This window comes from Globicephala melas, chromosome 4 (assembly GCF_963455315.2).
Source record: "Globicephala melas chromosome 4, mGloMel1.2, whole genome shotgun sequence".
Lineage (NCBI taxonomy): Eukaryota > Metazoa > Chordata > Mammalia > Artiodactyla > Delphinidae > Globicephala > Globicephala melas.
In genome coordinates, this window is record NC_083317.1 from 135,555,600 (window position 1) to 135,576,107 (window position 20,508).

The 20,508-nt window shown below is 35.9% G+C and overlaps 1 protein-coding gene across 7 annotated transcripts in view; it reads right to left on the reverse strand.

The window, feature by feature from the left end:
- Window positions 1-20,508, reverse strand: part of ANKRD28 (ankyrin repeat domain 28) — a 186,778-nt gene that overhangs the window by 112,506 nt on the left and 53,764 nt on the right. For 2 of the 7 annotated variants that reach the window (XM_060298625.1, XM_030876379.2), the window contains exon 2: window positions 9,882-9,965. The exons of 2 other annotated variants lie outside the window; for them this stretch is intronic. In XM_060298625.1, coding sequence (XP_060154608.1) covers window positions 9,882-9,895 — 14 coding nt within the window. In that variant the 5' untranslated portion in view covers window positions 9,896-9,965. Of the gene's footprint in view, window positions 1-9,881; window positions 9,966-11,084; window positions 12,579-12,625; window positions 12,644-20,508 lie in introns of those variants that run through there. 3 more of the 7 variants (XM_060298626.1, XM_030876377.2, XM_060298624.1) reach the window with 3 other exon arrangements.

Below are 20,508 nucleotides of genomic sequence, written 5' to 3' on the forward strand. Positions count from 1 at the left end.
GGAAAAGGTCACTTCTATGCTCATTCAGGCAAAATTTGGTTCCTTGTAGTTGAGAGACTGAAGTTCCAATTTTCCTTCCTGACTGTCAGCCAGAAGGATCCCTCTGCTCCCACAGTCCCACAGTCTTTGGCATGTGGCCCCCTCCATCTTCAAAGTCAGCAGCAGAGAATCTGCCTCATATCACATTCCTTACTCCCTTTGTTTCTGACTCTAGATCCAGATTTAAAGAGTTCATGTCATTAGGTCTGGTCCATCCAGCTAATCTCACTTTCCTAAAGCCAACTGTGCCAGATGTCATAAACTCATCACAGAAGTGCCATCCTATCATATTTACAGTACAGGAGATATACAGGAGATGTACACCAGGGAATGAGAACTTTGTAGGCCATCGTAGAGTTCTGCCTGACATAAACTGCAATCTGCAGAATGAACAGAAATTGAGACAAGGTAAAGGGAGTTGGAGACAATGTGGGCACAACTGATATCCTGAGTCGGAAAAGAGCATGAACAACAGGGGAAAAAAGTATATATGACTGGTCTCCCCAATACCCAGCATGGTAAATGGCACATATTCATCAAGGGAATGAACCAACATACCAAATTATATCAAATTAGGCTATCAAGTATTTACTAAGGGCTTATATACTTACAGCTACAAGAGAAAAGCTAAGAACTTTGCTGTAATAGTAACCCACTGGGCAGAAATGAGGGGTGTCAAGCCAGGGGAGACAACATGGGCAGAAAACTGAACTGGACATTAACAAATCCAGGCTCTTAAGCTATTTCTGCTAAATGGAAGTGACCAAATAAACTCCAGGGGTCTTATTTTTGCCTCATCTATAACAGATGATGTAACTACTAGACCTCCAAAATCCGTTTCCAGTGCTATCTGTCTTACACAGTGGAAGGCATGATTCTTGCCCTGGCGCAAATTCTATTTAAGAAGTTTTGAATCTAGTATTAATTCATGTTGTAATCTAGATATTGCTCTATCAGTAGTAATATTAAAAAGACAAGTCCACAGAGCATCCTATTCTAAATACTGAATTTACTCTCTTCTACAAATTTAGCAGTAATCAGATACTCCTAGGCTAAGACTTACTTGCTTTTCATAAAAAAATAAAACACCAAAATTACATATCAATACCAGGTCTTATAAGAGTAAGAGGGAGCAGAGGTGATGCCATCTATGATTGGGCAATTTTGTTTTTGGTTTCTTTTTTATTTTTTTGGCCACACCTTGCAGCATGTTGTATCTTAGTTCCCTGACCATGGATCGAACCCATGCCCCCTGCAGTGGAAGCGCAGATTCTTAACCACTAGACTGCCAGGGAAGTCCCTGATTGGGCAATTTTAATTATCAAATGCAACACCAGTGTTTTGAAAACTAATGTACAGAATTTCTTTTTAAAAAATACTGCTGGACTACAATAAAGAATTGCCATTTCACAAAATATGTAAGGTATAAGTGTGAAAACATTCAGTGGAATGTCAGTCAGCTGTTTCAATCAATAAAATGCTTCTCAATGGCTTTTCCAGAGCTATGTATATTTTTAATAGGCATATTTCCCTGAGTTGAAGAGACAGAGCTGACAGTCTGGGGAGAAAACCAGGATTAGAATTCTCAGGACAGAGTAACAGAGAGGAGAGGATGGTACAAGGAGAGAATCTCAGAGACCTGCAGAATATCCCTTCGTGTACTCCACTGAGTACTGAGCAGCACATGACGTGTGTAAGAATACCACTGGAGACTCATGAAAAGAAGCATCCAAAATAATTAAAGCAGTGTTTCTCAACCTTTTTTTCCTTATCACCCTGACCCAAGAGCCTTTTTAGATTTTTTTCTCCCTAATTGCCCCCATGAAATTTTAATACCACTGTATACCTAATTTATACACTTCGGCCCTTTAGAGGGCCACAAATCATGGTACTATGTAAGATTTTTCATATATACGCACACACACATGCATCCCAACAAAAAACACAATTTTTGCCAAGTTGGAAGTGATATCATCATCAATGAGAACGCACGCATTAGACGGAACAGTGCCTGCTTCGCACACAGGAAACAGTGTCCTGTTCCTACCAGTCAAACCAGAAAAACTCATCACTCCCAGAACCCTGGATAAAGTACTCAGGAAAAATTATCTCAGGAGTGGAGAATAATTAGCCTATTTTGAAATTAAATAACATTTATAGTAGGAACGAAATTTATAAAATATGGATAAATCTGCAAAAGATGTAAATGTGGAATTACAAAATTTGCTGAGGGAAATTAAAAATGACCTAAATAAATGGAGAAATATAACTTGTTCATAGGTAAGGAGAACCAATATTGTTAAAATGTTGATTTTTGCCAATTTCATCTATAGATCAACACAATTCCAATTTCCTTTTTCCCCAAAAGACTGACAAACTGATTCTAAAAATTCACACAGAAATGCAAAGGACCTAGAATAGGCAAAACAATTTTTTTTTTTTTTTTTTTGCTGTACGCGGGCCTCTCACTGCTGTGGCCTCTCCCGCCGCGGAGCACAGGCTCCGGACGCGCAGGCCCAGTGGCCATGGCCCACGGGCCCAGCCGCTCCGCGGCATGTGGGATCCTCCCAGACCGGGGCATGAACCCGTGTCCCCTGCATTGGCAGGCGGACTCTCAACCACTGCGCCACCAGGGAAGCACAAGGCAAAACAATTTTGAACAAGAAAAAAGTTGGTTTCAAGACTTATTATAAAACTATAGTATCATAATGGTGTGGTATTGATGTTGAGCTACACAAATACATCAATGGAACATAACAGAGTCCATAAATAGAGCTACACATATATCGACAATTGACTTTTGATAAAAATGCAAAGGCAATTCAGTAAAGAAAGTATAGTCTTTTCAACAAAAAAATTGTTTTCTGACCACGCCTTGTGGCTTGTGGAATTCTCAGTTCCTCGACAAGGGACTGAATCCAGGCCATGGCAGTGAAAGCCCAGAATCCTAACCACTAGGCCACCAGGGAACCCCCCTTTGCAACAAATATTTTAACAACTGGATATATCCATATGTAAAAAAGTGAACTTTGACATACACCTTGTACCACATGCAATTATTAACTTGAAATAGGCTGTAGATCTAAATGTAAAATTTAAAACTATAAACTTCTAGAAGATATGAGAAAATCTATGTGACACCAAGAGAGACTTTTTTAGACACATCACCAAAACAAAAATCCATGAAAGAATAAAATTGATAAATTGGACATCATCAAATTTTTAAACTTCTGCTCTCCAAAAACACTCAGAAGAGAGTGAAAATAAAGCCACAGATTGAGGACTTGTGTCCAGAACATATAAAACTCAAAAGTAAGAAAACTATCCAATAAGGGAAAAAACAAGCAAAAACATTTGAAAAGACATTTCACCAAGGATACAAAGATTGCCAAGAAGCAATGAAAAGATGCTCAACATCATCAGTTATCTCAGAAATGCAAATTAAAGCCACAGTGAGATACTCATCTATTAGAATGTTTAAGATTAGAAAAGACTAATCATACCAAATATTGGCAAGATGTGGAAAAAACTGTAGTTCTCATATCCCGTTGGTGGGACTGTATAATGGTATAACCAGTTCGGAAACAGCTGGCAGTTTCTTAAAAAGTTAAACATACACCTACCATATGGTTTGACCGTTCCACCAACATATATTTACCCAAGAGAAAGGAAAGCATATGTTCATACAAAGACCTGTAGACATGCCTTCACAGTAGCTTTATTTGTAATAGATGAAAAAGAAAAACAACTCAAACTCTATCAACAGGTGAGTGGATAAACAAATTGTGTATATTGAGACAACTGAATACTATTCAGCAACAGAAAGTAATGAACTGTTAACACATGCCTCAACATGGATGAATCTCAAAATAATTATTCTGAGAGAAAAGAGCTAGATAAAAGGAGGACATATCGTATAAAGCTTTGGAAAATTCAAATTAATCTATAATGACACAAAGCAGATCAGAGGTCAGGGGCAAATGGAATCCTTTGGGAATGATGGGAACGTTAACTATCTTGATTGTGGTGATGGTTTCACAGGCACATACCCACCCATGTCAAAACTTATGAAATTATACACTTTAAATATATGCAATTTATTGCATGTCAATTATACTTCAATAAAACTTAAATAAAAATAGGCAGAGGTGCTAGATGAGACTTACCAGGCCAATCAGTAATTTCAGCTCAGGCTGAAATTTAGGACACAATCTATGACATTTTTACTATTCTATATAACTATCATTATTTACCCACCACCAATTTATACAAACATGTCCACTAAAATTGCTTCAAATAAAGAACTTAGAGGACATTTAGTCTATTTGGGAAGTTGATAACATATTTAAATAATCCATAATAAATCCCAACATTCTAAGTTTTGCTTCCATGCATTCGCCTTCTGAGTCAGCCTACACTCTGTTTATGGAGTATGTATCCCTCTAAATAAACCTTTTACTTAAAAAATAAATTAATTAAAGTTTTGCTTGCCCACCAGAATGTCTGTTTACTTGGTGAATTTATCTCATTTATTACCAATTAGCAATAAAGACTAATAATAATCCAAATGCCCTCCAAAAGGGGGACTGGTTAAATAAATTGTTATAAACACCTAAGCGTAGAACTATGTGATTATAAAGAATAAGGAAGCTCTCTCTAGACTGGTATGGACTGATTCCCCAAATATACAGGATGAAAAAAAGGAAAATGAAGAAACATATATGCCAAATAAAAAACAATGAATGGAATACAAAGATAAATCACCACCAGTTTCTAGCTGAAAAAACAGCTGGTTTCATTAGACAAAACCTCCTTTGTTTCAGGACCAGCATTAACAGCCATTTAGTCACAATGACATGGAACATACGCTCATTTATGGATCTTGGAGGGAACAAGAACATTGGTGAAGAAAATTTAAAAATCTGAGGCTGAAATCTAGAAGCACTGGCAAGAACAGAGGAGAGGTGCAGTTTCTGGGGATGGAGAAACTACAGGGCAACCCTCTCCGGGGTGGAAGCCGACCTGGTTCTTCTCTCTTCACTACCTCCCCGGTTTCACTCCATGCTCCGTGGAAGCCAGCTGGGAACTGGGTGGGTACACTTGAGATGGGGCTGGAGGTTTGCGGGCCACAATACTAATTACTGTAACTACAGAAGACCATGTACACACATACAGTTTTGGGACAGAGAGTTCATATAACCTCAAGTAACTGAGTGAGGAGGTTTTTAAGAACCTCTCCAGAAACATCAACAGCTTGGTGTACTGACAGCCAGCAGAAGCGACTTGTGGTCACAAGAAAGATTTATTAAAGATTAGAGCACTTCTTGCTAATTTATAGAAAAGACTAGAGAACACTGTGAAGAATGAGGGTGGGTGGAATTCAGGCAACCTGTGTAAACTTATGGTTTACTACTTTGTGTAAACTGCCAACTATCTTATTACAATAATAATGAAAACAAATGATCTCCTTGTGTGATGTACATACACGTACATGTATGTATTTACCAAACACTTTATCTGACAAAGTAAAAGCAACATCATTTCAATGATCCCAGAAAGTATTTTTGAAAGCTTAGAAGATGTTAATAATTTTGAAGACTACTTTGGCAAAATCAATACCAAAATATTCTGAATAAAAAAGTACATCTAAATTCAGAAACCAATATGTAAAATATACAAGGTAGCATTTTCAAAATTATCAAGTTTATATGATACAGGCAAGATCTACTGACTAGCTCTTAATCAATTCTTTTGAGTTTAAAAAGGGTCACAGTCACAGAAGTCATAATCTAAGACTTCCTGTTTTAAACACTAAAAACGGTGTTGGCTAGATTATAATTACCCCCAGTCTGACACTACTTCGAATGACGTTTTTAACCAGCCAAAGAACATGGCACTAAGGGAGGCTTGTTTATTCACTCATTTGCAATGCTAAAATTTTAATAGCACTTGACTATGAAAATCAGGATCACATTTGCATTACAGTTTAAAAGGTAGGAGTCCACACAGAATGTGGACATAACTTTTAGGGGGAAAAATCCATTTTTTAACAATTATTGCTTTATGGCACTATTTGGCAAAAGAAAAAATATTTCTCTCCAATTTACTTTTTTATTTCCCGGCTTCTGTCAAATCTACATAGGTTCAAATGTCTGTTCTGCTACATACTTTCTAAGTTTTAGTTCTGTCACCTATTGGTGGGATGGAAATGTTAGCCTACCAACTTTACAAGATTGCTGTGTGAGTTAAAGGCAGGTACCATAAAAATGTTTAGGTACATCACTGTCTCTGAAATAAAGGCTATAATTAACACCAATTTCTATCACTGTGGATTAAGAAAAACAATTTCTGCTTGTAGAAAATTTTCTTATAAAGTCATACCTTTCCTCTGAAATATGTTATTAATATTTCAAATTTAATTATTTGGGCTCCACAACATGGCATGGCATTAAGTTCTGGTAAATCCTAGGGAAAGTCATTTATTATTATTATTTTGGCCACATAAACCTGAAAATACAAATGAAACCTTCTGGGCAAAAGCAGGAGGTCATTCAAGGTCACTTGGAATTTTTAGAGCATCCCAAATTTGGGGTGTGAAAAAAACATGAAGGCCATTAATGTAATCCCACACATTTTACAAAAGAAAAGTGAGTCCTAATAAGTGAAATGGATTTGTTCATGTAGCATAAAGGTAAGAAGATAGAAGCACTTAGGTCTTACAACTTATGCTCCAACTGTTCTTTACATTATGTATACCAATCTGCCTTTAAATTTTTTTGACCGTTTCACCTGTTTGTTTTACAGTGCTTCTTCCATATCCAAGTGACTTATTCTTCTAAAAGTTTGCTATTTCAACTATTTTTAGGCAATAAAAAATCTTCTTCTACTAGGTTACCTACCCAAACAACTATTTCCCTTTTATTCCTTCATGAAAATGCTGATTTTCTCCAGATACGGAGTGCAATATAATTACTGATGATAAGCCTCTCACCCTAGGGGATGAACCAGGTGATGAACAATGACTGATCTAAGCAAAAAGTTAATCCCCTTCTACCTCTGCTGGTGGACTGGTTTACAGTGGGCTTGTAACCGAGGAAACTCAGCAGGAGTTTTGTGGGGATTCTGGAAAAGATCTTTTTGCTTGATTAAAAAAGAAAAAAAGGAAATGTACAGGGAGAATTTCCTTTCCACTTTCTCTGGCTGTTTGTCTTGAGTGCAGGATACAGCAATCATTTCTTTACCAGGAGGAGAAAGCCAAGAGTCTCACAGAGAAGCTCACTCAGAGATATGACATTACTGTCTTAACCAATCCCCCATCAATTACCTTGTTCTGGATTAAATTACTATATAAGCAATAAACCTATATTTACTCAGTCAACTACTTGTGGCCCAAAGCCTCCAAATATAAAACTCCAGTATTTTCTGGTGAAATCATCTCAGCTAGCTTCTACAATAAAAGACTTCCTTCTCAGACCAAATAATATGAATGTGTAATATTTTATATTAGTTTTTTAAAAATCAATTAGGTGTGTTACTAAGAAAGATGCTATTTAGTGGTCCACAGTATTCAGAACTTCAGGATATGACTCAAGAAGCTAACCTAAAATAATTAACAATGTTTACTTAACAGTATAGAGTATAGAACCAAATGTGAGCTCTTTTACCCACTCTAAAATTTTACAAAAATAACTGCAAAAAATGTAAATTTCAAAAAGTCAGCTGTTATTCTCAAATACTCATTTAAATAAATCTATTTTAGAAAAACACCACTGTCGCACTGACATAAAGCTTAAAAATATTTTATTACCTATCAAGAGTGAGTGGGTTTTATATTACAAAACAGTTAAGTTTTATTACACACACCTGCACATACACAAACATACATACCTGCCTCTTAGAACTCTATGCGATTCCTTATCATAGAGGACAAAAATAGAAAAACAAAAACTACCATCCTAAATTAGAACAATGGCCAAAGACTTAACACATCTGATAATTATGACTATACTCTCAACTGTGAAGAGTCACACGAGAAAAGCAACTGTAAAAAAATTTGTCAAAAACCCATGAATCACTGAAGACAAAGTCACTCTCATACTGATTTGAAGCACTAACCAGACTTTTAGTTCTAAGCTTGGTTCTAAGTTTCAGAGCAAGAGAACAAGCTAGGAGATGTTAAGAAACGATGTTTTAAAAGTAAGCAAGGAAAGGAATCTATAAGGAGAAAAGCAGAAGCTAAAAGTCATAAAAGTTAGGGGGTCACACACTAGTTACAGATAACACAATACCTCCCAAGGACATCACAGGAGAATAAACTGATGCTCAAACATGATTTTTTGAGCATAAAATTTTAAAAACTTAAGATAATTTGATTACTATGGCAGAAAAGCAGTTGGCTATAATGAGACTTTGTAATGATGGAGAAATTAACCATGGTAAGTAGGATTATAGTCCAAACTTTCTCACCAAGATGAGATTTGTTAGTTCTATTTAAAACAAACAAAAAATACTAGAGTTAAACAGAACAGAAAGCCTTTTTCTCCTTTTCCTTAGTCTATACCCCTATAGTTATTTTCTGTCTTACAGAAAGCAGACTCTCTAGAACACCCCAGTTACGTAAAGTGACCAGCGCTCCGTTTAAAATAAATCCTGAACTAGGTGCATGTTTCCAATAAATGTAAACTTAAATGCAATTCACTTAGGAATGTTTAAGGAAAAAAAAATGTAATGATGAACAATTTTAGTTAAAGATTCAAATCTATTCAGTTAATTCAACCTTTAAAAATAAGATAAATACCTCTTTTATCTACTTAACATCAAGTGGTCACAATAGTACTGTCCAGAAGAATGAGGGAAAAGATGAGAGTTGGAGATGAGCTGGCAGAGCACAGCTTTCTTAGAACTGGCCAATCAATTCCAGGTAATCTGTTTTGCTGTTGCTATAGGGACCTTAGGAATCATGACCTCTCCCTACTCTCCATCATTCAGAGAACTGAATTATGTATGAAAAAGATACTGAAAACAGTCACTTCCAGTAAAAACATATACATTAATAAATTTGATCTTATTATAGTTAATTATATATTTTCAGCCTCAGTTTAGTAAATTAAAAAACGTCTGGCCACTGGAGAAACATATATGGAAGGAAATTATCCATACGCCCACTCTTTCTAAAACTGTCCGTCATGTCAGTCCTGAATGTTAAATCCACTGTATCTTTAAAAGTCTGAGGAATTTTCAAACAGTATGTCTTTATTTGCTGCGAGACCCCAAACAGATGAGTCTTTGTGTATAATGTTATTCACAGAAAGCAAATTTGATCTCACAATCAAGTTAGATATATTATAAATTTTATAGACATGTCTCTTCTTTCAAGTTCACAAAAAAAGAAAGAACCCTCATCTGAAATGCACACAAGTATTTAACAGTGAAGTGTCATGATGTCTATAACTTACTTTCAAATGGGATTCAGCAAAAGAAAGAAAAAAATATATGTGTAGTATAAATATAATCTGTGTAAATATGGGAGAGAAAGCTAATGTGGTAAATGTTATCAATGCTGGATATAAGTGGAGGTTATATGGGTATTCAAAGTCTTTTTTCAACTATTCTGTGAAAATTTTCGAAGTACAAAGTTGGGGGAACAAAAAACCCGCATTGGCTCCTAGTTCTCCTGTGTTTTAGTCATTACCCTGAATATATGTCCAGTCCCTTCCTGTTTGCTTCAAGACCCTTCTACCCTCGTTTAAAACAGCTGTTACAGAATTGTGTTATGCCTTTTAACAAAAATCATAACTCTAGAAAAATAGGTTTCAAGGCTGGTATCAGTGAAACTGTTTTACCTGAAAGTTAACATCTTCTTTCTTAAATATTAGTGCTCGAACTTCATCAGGATCTCCATTAAATATAGCTTGCACCAGTGATGGCTAAAATACAAGAGAGTAATAAAAACATTAATCACACCACATGGATGATTCTAAAGCTATTTCCACATAACTTTTAAATCTAAAAATTTTCTTCCCTATCATGATAATCACTTGGCTTTTGACATGAACCAAGTTTCATGAAGTCAAATCATATGAAAGTACAGGATTCCTCCTTGGAAAAAAGGCCTAATTAAAAAAAAAAAATCAATACCGTATGACCAAAATTAGGTAGCATAAGCATAATCAGATTTTATTTTATATGAGTGGAGGCCTTTTGAATATACATACGGTAAAAAGAAAGTCTCTTCCAAATACAAGTGTCACATCTCAACATCTATTTGTGGGATATAACTTGTCAAACAAGTAGTTCCTAGCCCATGTGGAGGCCCACGAAGGCCTCCTTGAAAAGTTCTGTTTGGGGCACCAAAACAACTTGCGTGGGTTAGTATTACATGTATAAAGATAAAAACCCAAAGAAAGAAAATCTGGCAGTTGATGAAAATCACTACTATTCAAAAACCAAAAATTACTGTAAACCTGAATAACATGAAGAGGCAGACACATGAACATCTAAATATAACAAGTTCTTAATCAACGACACAGCCTCCCTGATAAGGTATCATATTATACTAGTCAAACAAGAAGTCAATTGACAACAGCATTAAAAATAAGATTAAAGATGAAGTCTGACTCTTTTTCATGTAACAGCCTTGCATGTAAATACATACAATTCATTACAGAAAAGGCTGTGCCTTGGTGTTGCTGGCAGTAGTCAACCTTTCCTAAAACATACAGTCCCTCGTTCCTGTTACATCGGTTTTTAAAACCACTAAGTGAAAACAGAAATGTGGTTGCTATAACTACTATCCTCAAATTATTTTTAAAAGTCTTTTTAAGAGATTAAGAGATAAAGTCTGAAATGTTATTTAAACATCTGAATAAGTGAAAATCAGAAATGTGTGCATTCATTTACAAGTAATATTGCATCATATTCACACACCTATACTGCTTTAATTTGGGTTTTTAATGAAACTAGTGCAAATTACATTTATTCTTAAAAAATAAAATTTACCCTACTAGTTCAGTAGTATACAGTAAACATAAACTCTCATATCTTACCAATACACTTCCCGAAGGTGGAGAATGTAGGGACTTATTTTCCTGTGGCAACTTAGAAATGAATGCAGGAGACTCATCTTCTACCTCCTCCAAAACAACAATACACACTCGACTCATTCGCTCTTTTAAAAAACTGAATTCTAAGCTATGTGCTAAAAGTCACAGTTGGAAGAGCACAAGTAGTTTTTCCTCCTCTTCTGTACAACACTTAGAATCATTCTCTGAACAGCGCAGCTGGTTTTTTAAAGTTAATAAATACTATCGGAAAAAGTGAAGTTTAAAATTATAACTACATACTTGTAACTTACTAAGAAAACAATTCTGTTATTTTCTGTTGGGTTACTGTAAAACTCAAAAGAAATTTGACATCAACATGTCAATAACTAAAACTGAGTCCAGGACAAGCTCATTTAAAAATATTTTTCCCCTACCAAAACAGTCATCACATCCCTCTGTTTCACAGAAATTTACTTGCATAAAAAGATCACTGTCTGGGTGACATCAACACACGCTGCAGAATAAGATGAGAAACAACTGCTGTGACAGAGAAGATCGCAGCTGTACCCGCTCTTGCCTGCAAGGTCATATAGTTACCAGTAGCTGGCTTGCTTATAATTGAAAACAAAAAATAAAATCTCATTGTTCTGTTTCCACTTCTAATTTGTCTTCATTTCTTCAGCTTCACTGGTTTAATGCTGATACTATCCAGAAAAAAAATACATCGAGAGCTCAATACAAATTCTCAAAATGTTGCTCAGAGGTTGACAATTCTTTCTGTGTTTGAGAAAGAAAAAAAAACAAACAACACTCTGCATTAATAGCAAAGCTGCAGTACATTTACATGCGATGAGTCAGACCACAAGAGACAATAGGACTCTTGGTACTAGAATATGGCTTGAATAATCCAGATATTCCATATAAGAAACAGTTAGCTTTATTCCCATCGACAGCATAGGCAAGGCAGAGCGTTCATTCTTCCTCCATCAGGCAGTGGTCTGTAGCTGCTCCAGCAAAAGGACACAGGCACCAGGCAGAAATGGTGTTAGCGGAGAATCCGAATGGAACAGGCAGGCTGCGAAGGAATTAGAAGGCATCTGAGCTCAAATTACTGCTTCAGGCTTTTCATTTTTAAAAAAGAGAAGGGGAAAAAAAACCCAGTAGTTTATCATTCCAGTGTTTTCTTTGATCTCCACATGAATACAGCTTCCATTAAAGACTCTTCATTCAGAGGAAGAAACAGCAGACTGTGCATCTTCTTTGAGCCAACTACTTTATTCAATCATCTGCCTCTGTGCCAGTATAGTTTCCTTCCACTGTGAAAACCGCTACAGTTACCCTTTTCAGTCGATTTCAGATGCTTTCCTGTTCCTCAGATGATCTTGCAAAATGCCACTGACACCTTCAAATGAGTAGGTCCTTAAAAAATAAGAGAACCTCAGGATCGGCGCCACAGTAGCATTTCAACTGAGCAACAGTCTGAAGAGCAAAGACTGCAGAACCGCAGAATGAAATGCCTAGTAATGCTCACATGTTACACTTACCAGAGAGCTGAGCTACTGCTCAGGATGCAACTTCCTCTAGCAGGAGAAAAAAAATAGTGCATTTGGACAGCCTTCACAATGAGAAGGTTCATGCCAGTTCTGTGACTAATCCAGATCAAACTAAAAAACTCTGTAACTGAAAAATGAGTGCGCTTTTAACATTTTCCACGAAAAGCCACAAGGAAATCTGGTGTACTGCCTCTGCTGACTAACACTGGTTTTAGCAAGTAAACAATTCCAAACAGCTTAACTGCTTTCATATGTTACAAAATAGCAAATGTTTAACCCTATAGTGACAGCTGCAGTGATAATGTCTGCAGTGAATCCATAAAAGAGAACTAGAGATAAAGAAGCATTTTACGAGAATATAAATACCATGAACCTAACGTTTTCTTTTTCTTATTTTACCAAGACCATCTTCAATCTACTAGATGTTATTTTCAAGAATGCACAAAGTTTAAACAAAAGAAATTTAAGATTTACTAACAATTTCTAAGTTGTCGAATTTAAACAACCAAGTCATATTTTGAAAGGGAAAAATAAAAATTTCATATTTTAGAAATTATAATTGTAAAATTCTATTGATCACTTGAATTTCACAAAATAAATAATTCTATCTTCCCATCTGGATGTGGAATAAAGCCTTAAATCTGTTAAATAGCTATGTAAAACTATTGTTTCAAGTCCTTGGTAGTGAAAAGGCACAGGGTAACCAAAGCAAAGAATCTTCTCCCTTCCTAAAAAATTAATTATCCCAAGCTACAAATAAGTGTCAAAACAACCAATTTGGGCTTCTCTGGTGGCACAGTGGTTGAGAGTCCGCCTGCCGATGCAGGGGACATGGGTTCGTGCCCCGGTCCAGGAAGATCCCACATGCCGCGGAGCGGCTAGGCCCATGAGCCATGGCCGCTGAGCCTGCGCGTCCGGAGCCTGTGCTCTGCAGCAGGAGAGGCCACAACAGTGAGAGGCCCGCGTACCGCAAAAAAAAAAATTTATTGTTGGCTTTCTCTGTTTCCTCCCTGCTTCTCTGCTTACTCAAGGATGGGGATATTTCCCCACAGGAAAACTACAAAGAAAATACCATGACCTCCTCAACCTTTGTTCTTTCTTCTATCAACCAGCATTCTTATTAATAAACATAATATTCTTGAACATTTGTGATGTGCTAGGTGCTATACATTCTCATTTAATACTCACAGTGACCTTGCTACACTGCCATAGTATAGAAGAAAAAACAGATTAAATATTATATCCAAAGTTAGGCAAATTAATAAAGTTGTACCTAATTACAAACACATGCTCTTTCTAATCTACTCTGCTTCCACTGATTGTACGTACACACTCTCCTGAGAGCTTTGCAACCTATAATTGCAAAATAGACTGTAAAAGTGATTTTAAAAGATAAACAATGTATAATGATTGCAAAAAGTTTAGGTAACAAAGGAACATACTATTTACTGTGATAATATTCCCAAACAAGTTATTTTTAAATAGGTACTTCAGGGCTAGTGTTACCTCACACGTTTAAGCCAGCTGACTTACCAAAAAAAAAAAAAAAAAGACCAGCATGATATAGATAAATAAGAGTGCCAGAATTTAACAACAAAAGCCATTAAGTATCAGTTTATGAAAAAACCTGTAAGCCTAACATAACTGTACCAAGATACTATGCTTAAAATTCGGTTACTTTAAAATATATAAATGGTTTTAAGCCAAGTTAAAGACATGCAAATATTTTGACATACAAAAATGATGTTAACTGTCACCACAGGGCTAAATAAAAAATATCACCTTGATGTCTGAAGTATCTGAAAACGAAACCACTATAGTAACAATATCCTATATTCTACTGTCTCTGTCAGGGTTCTGCCCCACCCACCCCCAAACAAAACCTCTTTTTATACGGACAATTTTAACTTGTTCTAAAGTATCCAGTGTATAAGTTCACCTACTTAGACTTAAGCAGGTACATCCTATTTTCCTGTTTAGGTCAACTTCCATACTTAGGTTTTTCCCAACCAGAAAGCAAGCTCTTTGAAGGCAGGGGCTGTGTTATACACATATTTTTTCCTTCCAATTTTTTCCATCTGTAAATGATTTCATTGAAATAAATTATATTATGTTACAAGAACTCTGGAATAGAGTAGCAAAATTACAAAAGACAATGGGGGGAGGATTCATATGCTTTAACCTGTAAACATGGGAGGCTTTAAAGTGCAACAGAATGAGTTCCGTGCCCTCTAGTGGGAGAGCAACTTAAATGTATTCAATGTAAGTTGACAGCATATAAAACAATTATGCTGAATGTCAGCTAACACTACGGGCTCAGGAGTCAGCCTACCTGGAGTTCAAATTCTGATTCCATTATATATTAGCTGTGTCCTTGGGCAAACTACTTCAATTCCCTGAGTCTAAATTTCTTAGACTTCCAAGAATAATAATCTCCAGAGATTTTTACCTAGGAGACATACTGTAACAGCACAGTGTTTGAGAAGATAGGCTTTGTAGCCAAACTAATCTAATCGAGCTTCCCTAACAAATCTAACTGTGTGACCTTGAGCAAGTCATTTAACCTTCCCGTGAATCATTTCAACATCTATTAAAGAACTGAACAGAATCTACTTTATAGTGTTATTAATAGTGAAGTTTAAAATAAAGATAATATTATTATTACAGATATTTAGGAGAGTTGAAAAGATATCTTTTGTGAAGACACAGAGTAAAAAAAAAAGGGCTACTGACAACCTCCCCCTACTGGTGAGGTGATTCAGACTGGTGTCTGGAGAGCCCATTCAGTTACTAAGTCCCCACCATTTTCAGGCCTCTAGAGAGACTTCAGAAGCTAGTCCTTACACTCCAGTGTGTTTATTAAGTGTTACTGGGGGAGGGTGCAGTAAACTTAGGCAAGAAGTAAGACTACAGGGTTCTGCATTCCTCCACATTCATTGTATTTTACAGTCTAGGGAAAAAGAAAGGGTAAAAAGGACTGGCCCATAATATATTAAATTACAAACAATACTGACATATATAAGTTAACAGCACCATATAACACTGTTTTATATCTCCTCCTGAAAAAGACAGGCCCCCTAGTTTCAAGGAACTCACATCTTAAAGGAAAAGGACACAGGTAAATAAGTATTTAAGAAATTAGGAATGGAGAAAGTGGAGAAAAGTACTCGTGATGAAAAATTATTGACAATAATTGTGCAAATTTAAATTCACACAACTTAAGTTTTTGTTGTTGCTTCTTTTTTCAGCTGAACAATGGCAAGGGGATGTGGTTTTTTCTTGAGGCATTTACTTTTTAGGCCAAATTAGATTAATTTTTTAATAGGCTAACAATTTCAACCCTGACAACTTGATAATCCTTCCATTCTTTATACTAAAATGTACCCTATCAAAAGCTTACTCCTACTCTTCACACAGAGTCTCTTAATGGAAAAGCTGGTTTAAAACCTTCATTTTACTGATAAAAAACATCCTGAAAGATTATTTTTAGGTTCCCAATTTTGTTACAACAGAATTCCTTTTTTTGACACACATGATTTTTCCTTTCTGCATAGAGAGTCAACCCAAAGCTCGTCTTATCTCTTACAAATCTGTGAACTCCAGATTGATTACTATAGAATAAAATATCTTATTTAGGGTATGCTAAGTGGTTACTCTGTGCCAAACTAGTCTCTGAGTATTAAAAAATAAAAAGCTTATGGGATAAGTGAATTCAAATCATGTTTCAGAAACATTTCTCATAGTTCAAGGATCTTGAACAATCCTCTTGAGTTACATGCCTCAGCAGTCCATATACTTTAGAAAAAGTCTTATGAACAGATTTAAAAGCAAATGGGGGTGCAAGGAAAGGGGGGGATCAAGAAACAGCTGCTCTCTAGGCTACTGGTCAGATTTCCTTGTGATCAGTACAGCCACCGCAAAAATGTCACTGTATGTTTTTAAAATGATGAATTCAAAATCCTTATAAGAGATCAGATTTAATTCTCTATGTGTAATGTATTTATCAACTAGATTTTTTTAATGTTTACCGATCATACTTCCAAAATGACCATCAATGTTACCTTAAGATCTCAACTGGTTTCACCCTACCAGCATAACGATAAATTGTTAACCCTTTCATTATTATAATATTACTATATACCAGTGTTAACACATTAACATATTATTGTGATGTGTTCTTTGCAAAGACCTATATTCTGCATCCATTCTTGCCATTTTCCATTCAACTAGAACATTCAAGTTTTTAGGTAAGTACAGAGTCCCACAGGACAAAGATGATACTTCCCAGCCTCCCTTGCAGCGAGAAGCCACAGGACAAAGTTCTAACCAGCTTTTTAAGTAGAGGTGTTATGTGGCTTCCAGAAAACTTCCTAGAAGGACAAATGGCATATCCATTCTGCATCCTGGAACATGGATGACTGGCCACCATCTTAAACCAAATAAGGACCAGAGTCTAGGCTAGAGGGGATCTGGGTCCCTGAGGACTTTGTGGAACAGAACTGCCATAAAAGTCCTGGACTGCCTACTTCCTGACTTTTATGTTAGAGAGAAATAAGTTCTGCCTCATTTAAGTTACTGTGATTTTCAGTCTCTTTTCACATGGAGCTGAACCTAACTCTAAGTGAGAATGTTGCTCTTCCTTTAATCATCAATCAGTGGGCATATACCCTTCCAGCCCTGTTCTCCTACTATTCATACTCTAGTACAATACAGCCACTTACATTTTCAATAAATGAAATGAATTATAAATGCTAGCCACAACAAATTTAATAGAAACAATAACTGACCAGAAAACAGCTTGAAGAACAATCCACTATTACCCCGGGTAAGCAAAGGAAAATCAACAGAGGGAAAAGGAAACAAATATTTATCACACATATTCTCACTGAATCCTCAATCACTACTGGTGGGTGCTACTCTACAATTTATACATGGGAAACGGAGGCTCGGTAACATCCAGTCAGTCAATGACTCATCCATTCATCTGTATTTATTCATCATCTACTATGTGCCAGGCTTTCTGCTAGGTCAAGGAAACAAAATTATGAACAGTCAATCCTTGTTCTAATGAAGCTTACACACCAATGAAGCTTACACACAAATAAATATTTCATAACTGCAAACTGTGAGAAACTGTAGAAGGAAAAGAAATTTTGGAGGGTAAAGAACTAAAGGAAGGTCCACGTGGCTGGAGCAAGCAATCATGAAGGACAATGGCAGATGCAGCTAGAGGAACAGCAAACTCAGATGACACAGAGCTTTGTCAACCAAGTTATAAAGTTTGTATTTTTGACTAAGTGATGGAAAAGTCATTAAAACTTTTAAAACAAGGTAGTCATCATGATTTGCTTTAAAAAGATTATGTGGCTTCGGTGTAGAGAATGGAATGAAGTAGAAGAATGAAAGCCAAAGGACTAGTTAGGGGACCACTGCAGTAAACCAAAAGAATGAGTAATCTGAGCTAGGATGCTGGGCATGTAAATGGAGAGACAGATCTATTTTAGAAACAGGATTTATAGGACATGCTAACAAACTGGATGTAGGAGTGAGGGAGAAGGTGGTAATCACAACAACTACCAGGTTTCTGAGTTAGGAAACTAGTGCTTACTAGAGTTCAAGCAATTTGGGCCTCCTTCAGTTTCCAAATTTATAAAATGGGGAATATGATTTGTTGTATCTTATCTAAGGTCCCTTCAAGCTCAAAGTTGGTTTCAAATCTTAATCCAAAGTCTGTATCTTAGCATATACCCTCATGATTTGAAAATGAAGTGTTAACAATCCCAAAGCTGCCTAATTCTAGGTGAGTATAAAAAAGTTCCTAAAGAATGGAAAGATTTGGTTCAATCCTTCTCCAGTACATTGAAATAATCTAAAAACCTTTTGGCAAGAATACCTTATTCTTAAAGCGTGCACCAAAATTACAATAGCAACTGATTCAACAAATACTTAATATTACTATTTCCACTCCACTATGCACACCACACCAAGAGATCACAAAATGTCATATACCACCTTCACCTTCAAAGACCTTATGCAACCTAGTGAGTTTTTGGATATGACACCAAAAACACAGGCAACAAAAGCAAAGAAAAACAAGTGGGACTACATCAAACTAAGACGCTTCTGTACAGCAAAGCAAACCATCAGCAAACTGAAAAGACAACCTACGGAATGGGAGAAAATATTTGCAATCCATATATCTGATAAGGGGTTAATATCCAAGATATATAAGGACTCATACAACTCAACAGCAAAAACAAACACAAATAAACAAAAACACCCACAAAAAAAACCAAAAACCAAATAACCTGATTTTTAAAACGGGCAAAAACCTAAGTAGGTATTTTTCTAAAGAAGACATATGAATGACCAATAGGTACATGACAACAACAAAAGGTACTCAACATCACTAATCTTTAGGGTAATGCAAAGCAAAATCAAAATGAGATTTCACTTCATACCTTTTAGGACAGCTAGCATCAAAAAGATGGGACAACAAGTGTTGGTGAGTACATGGAGAAAAGGAAAACCTTGTACACTGCTGGTGGGAATGGAGATTGATACAGCTACTATGAAAACCAGTATGGAGGTTCCTCAAAAAATTAAATATAAAACTACCACAAGATCCCACAATCTCACTTCTAGGTATGGATCCAAAGGAAATTAAGCCAGTATCTCAAAGAGATGTCTGTACTCCTGTGTTCATTGCATCATTATTCACAAAGCCAAGATATGGAAACAACCTAAGTGTCTATTGACAGATGAACGGATAAAGAAAATGTGGTGTGTGTGTGTATATATATATATGTATATATATATGTGTGTGTGTGTGTATATATATACACACACACACACATACATACAATGGAATATTATTCAGTTACAAAAATGAAGGAAACTGTGCCATTTCCAACAACATGGATGAACCTGAAGGATATTACTGTAAGTGAAATAAACCAGACATAGAAAAATATTTTATGATTCCATTTATATGTGAAATCTTTAAAAGTTGAACTCATAGACGCAGAGGGTAGAATGGAGGTTGCCAGGGGCTTGAGGGTGGGGGAAAAGGGGAGATGTTAGTCAAAGGGTACAAACTTTCAGTTTTAAGATGAATAAATTCTGGGGATCTAACATATAGCATGGTGACTATAGTTAACAACACTGTATGTATATTTTGAATTTGCCGAGAGTAGATCTTGTGTTCCTATCACAAATGGAAAAAATGATGACTATGTGAAGTGATGGATTTGCTAATTAACGTGTTTAGTTTGATTGTAGTAACCATTTCATAGGTATATGTATATCAAATTGTCATGCTGTACACCTTAAATATACACAATCTTTACTTGAATTACCTGAATTATACCTAAATAAAGTTGGAGGAAAAAAGGCCTTCTGTGGCTTAAATGAGGTACTACATCATACACAAAAAAAACTAACAAGTACAAGGTAAGAATACAAAAGACAATAAAAGGCAGTATATATAGAAGACTTAAATAAGAGATATAGACTATACCTGCCACTAATCAGTCGCTGGTAAGAGTGCAGCATATGAATTTATTAATTTTAACTGGTATGTAAAGATACCATCTAATTGTCCACTCCATAAAAAAATGATGTCCTTTATAAAGCTATCTATAAACCTCATTGTTGATAATTTTTCCACCTTTAATTTACTGGAAGGATGCTTTCTCAAAGAAACCAATGGTCTACTAGCTAGAACATTTAACATCAAAACTTATTCTTGATCATATTTGTGAGAAAAATGTTGAAATGCTAAAACTATTTATAACACAAGAATAAGTTTAGCTACCCAAAGTGTAAATAAGTGCCATCTAATAAGAGATATAAAGTGAGCCACATAGGTAACT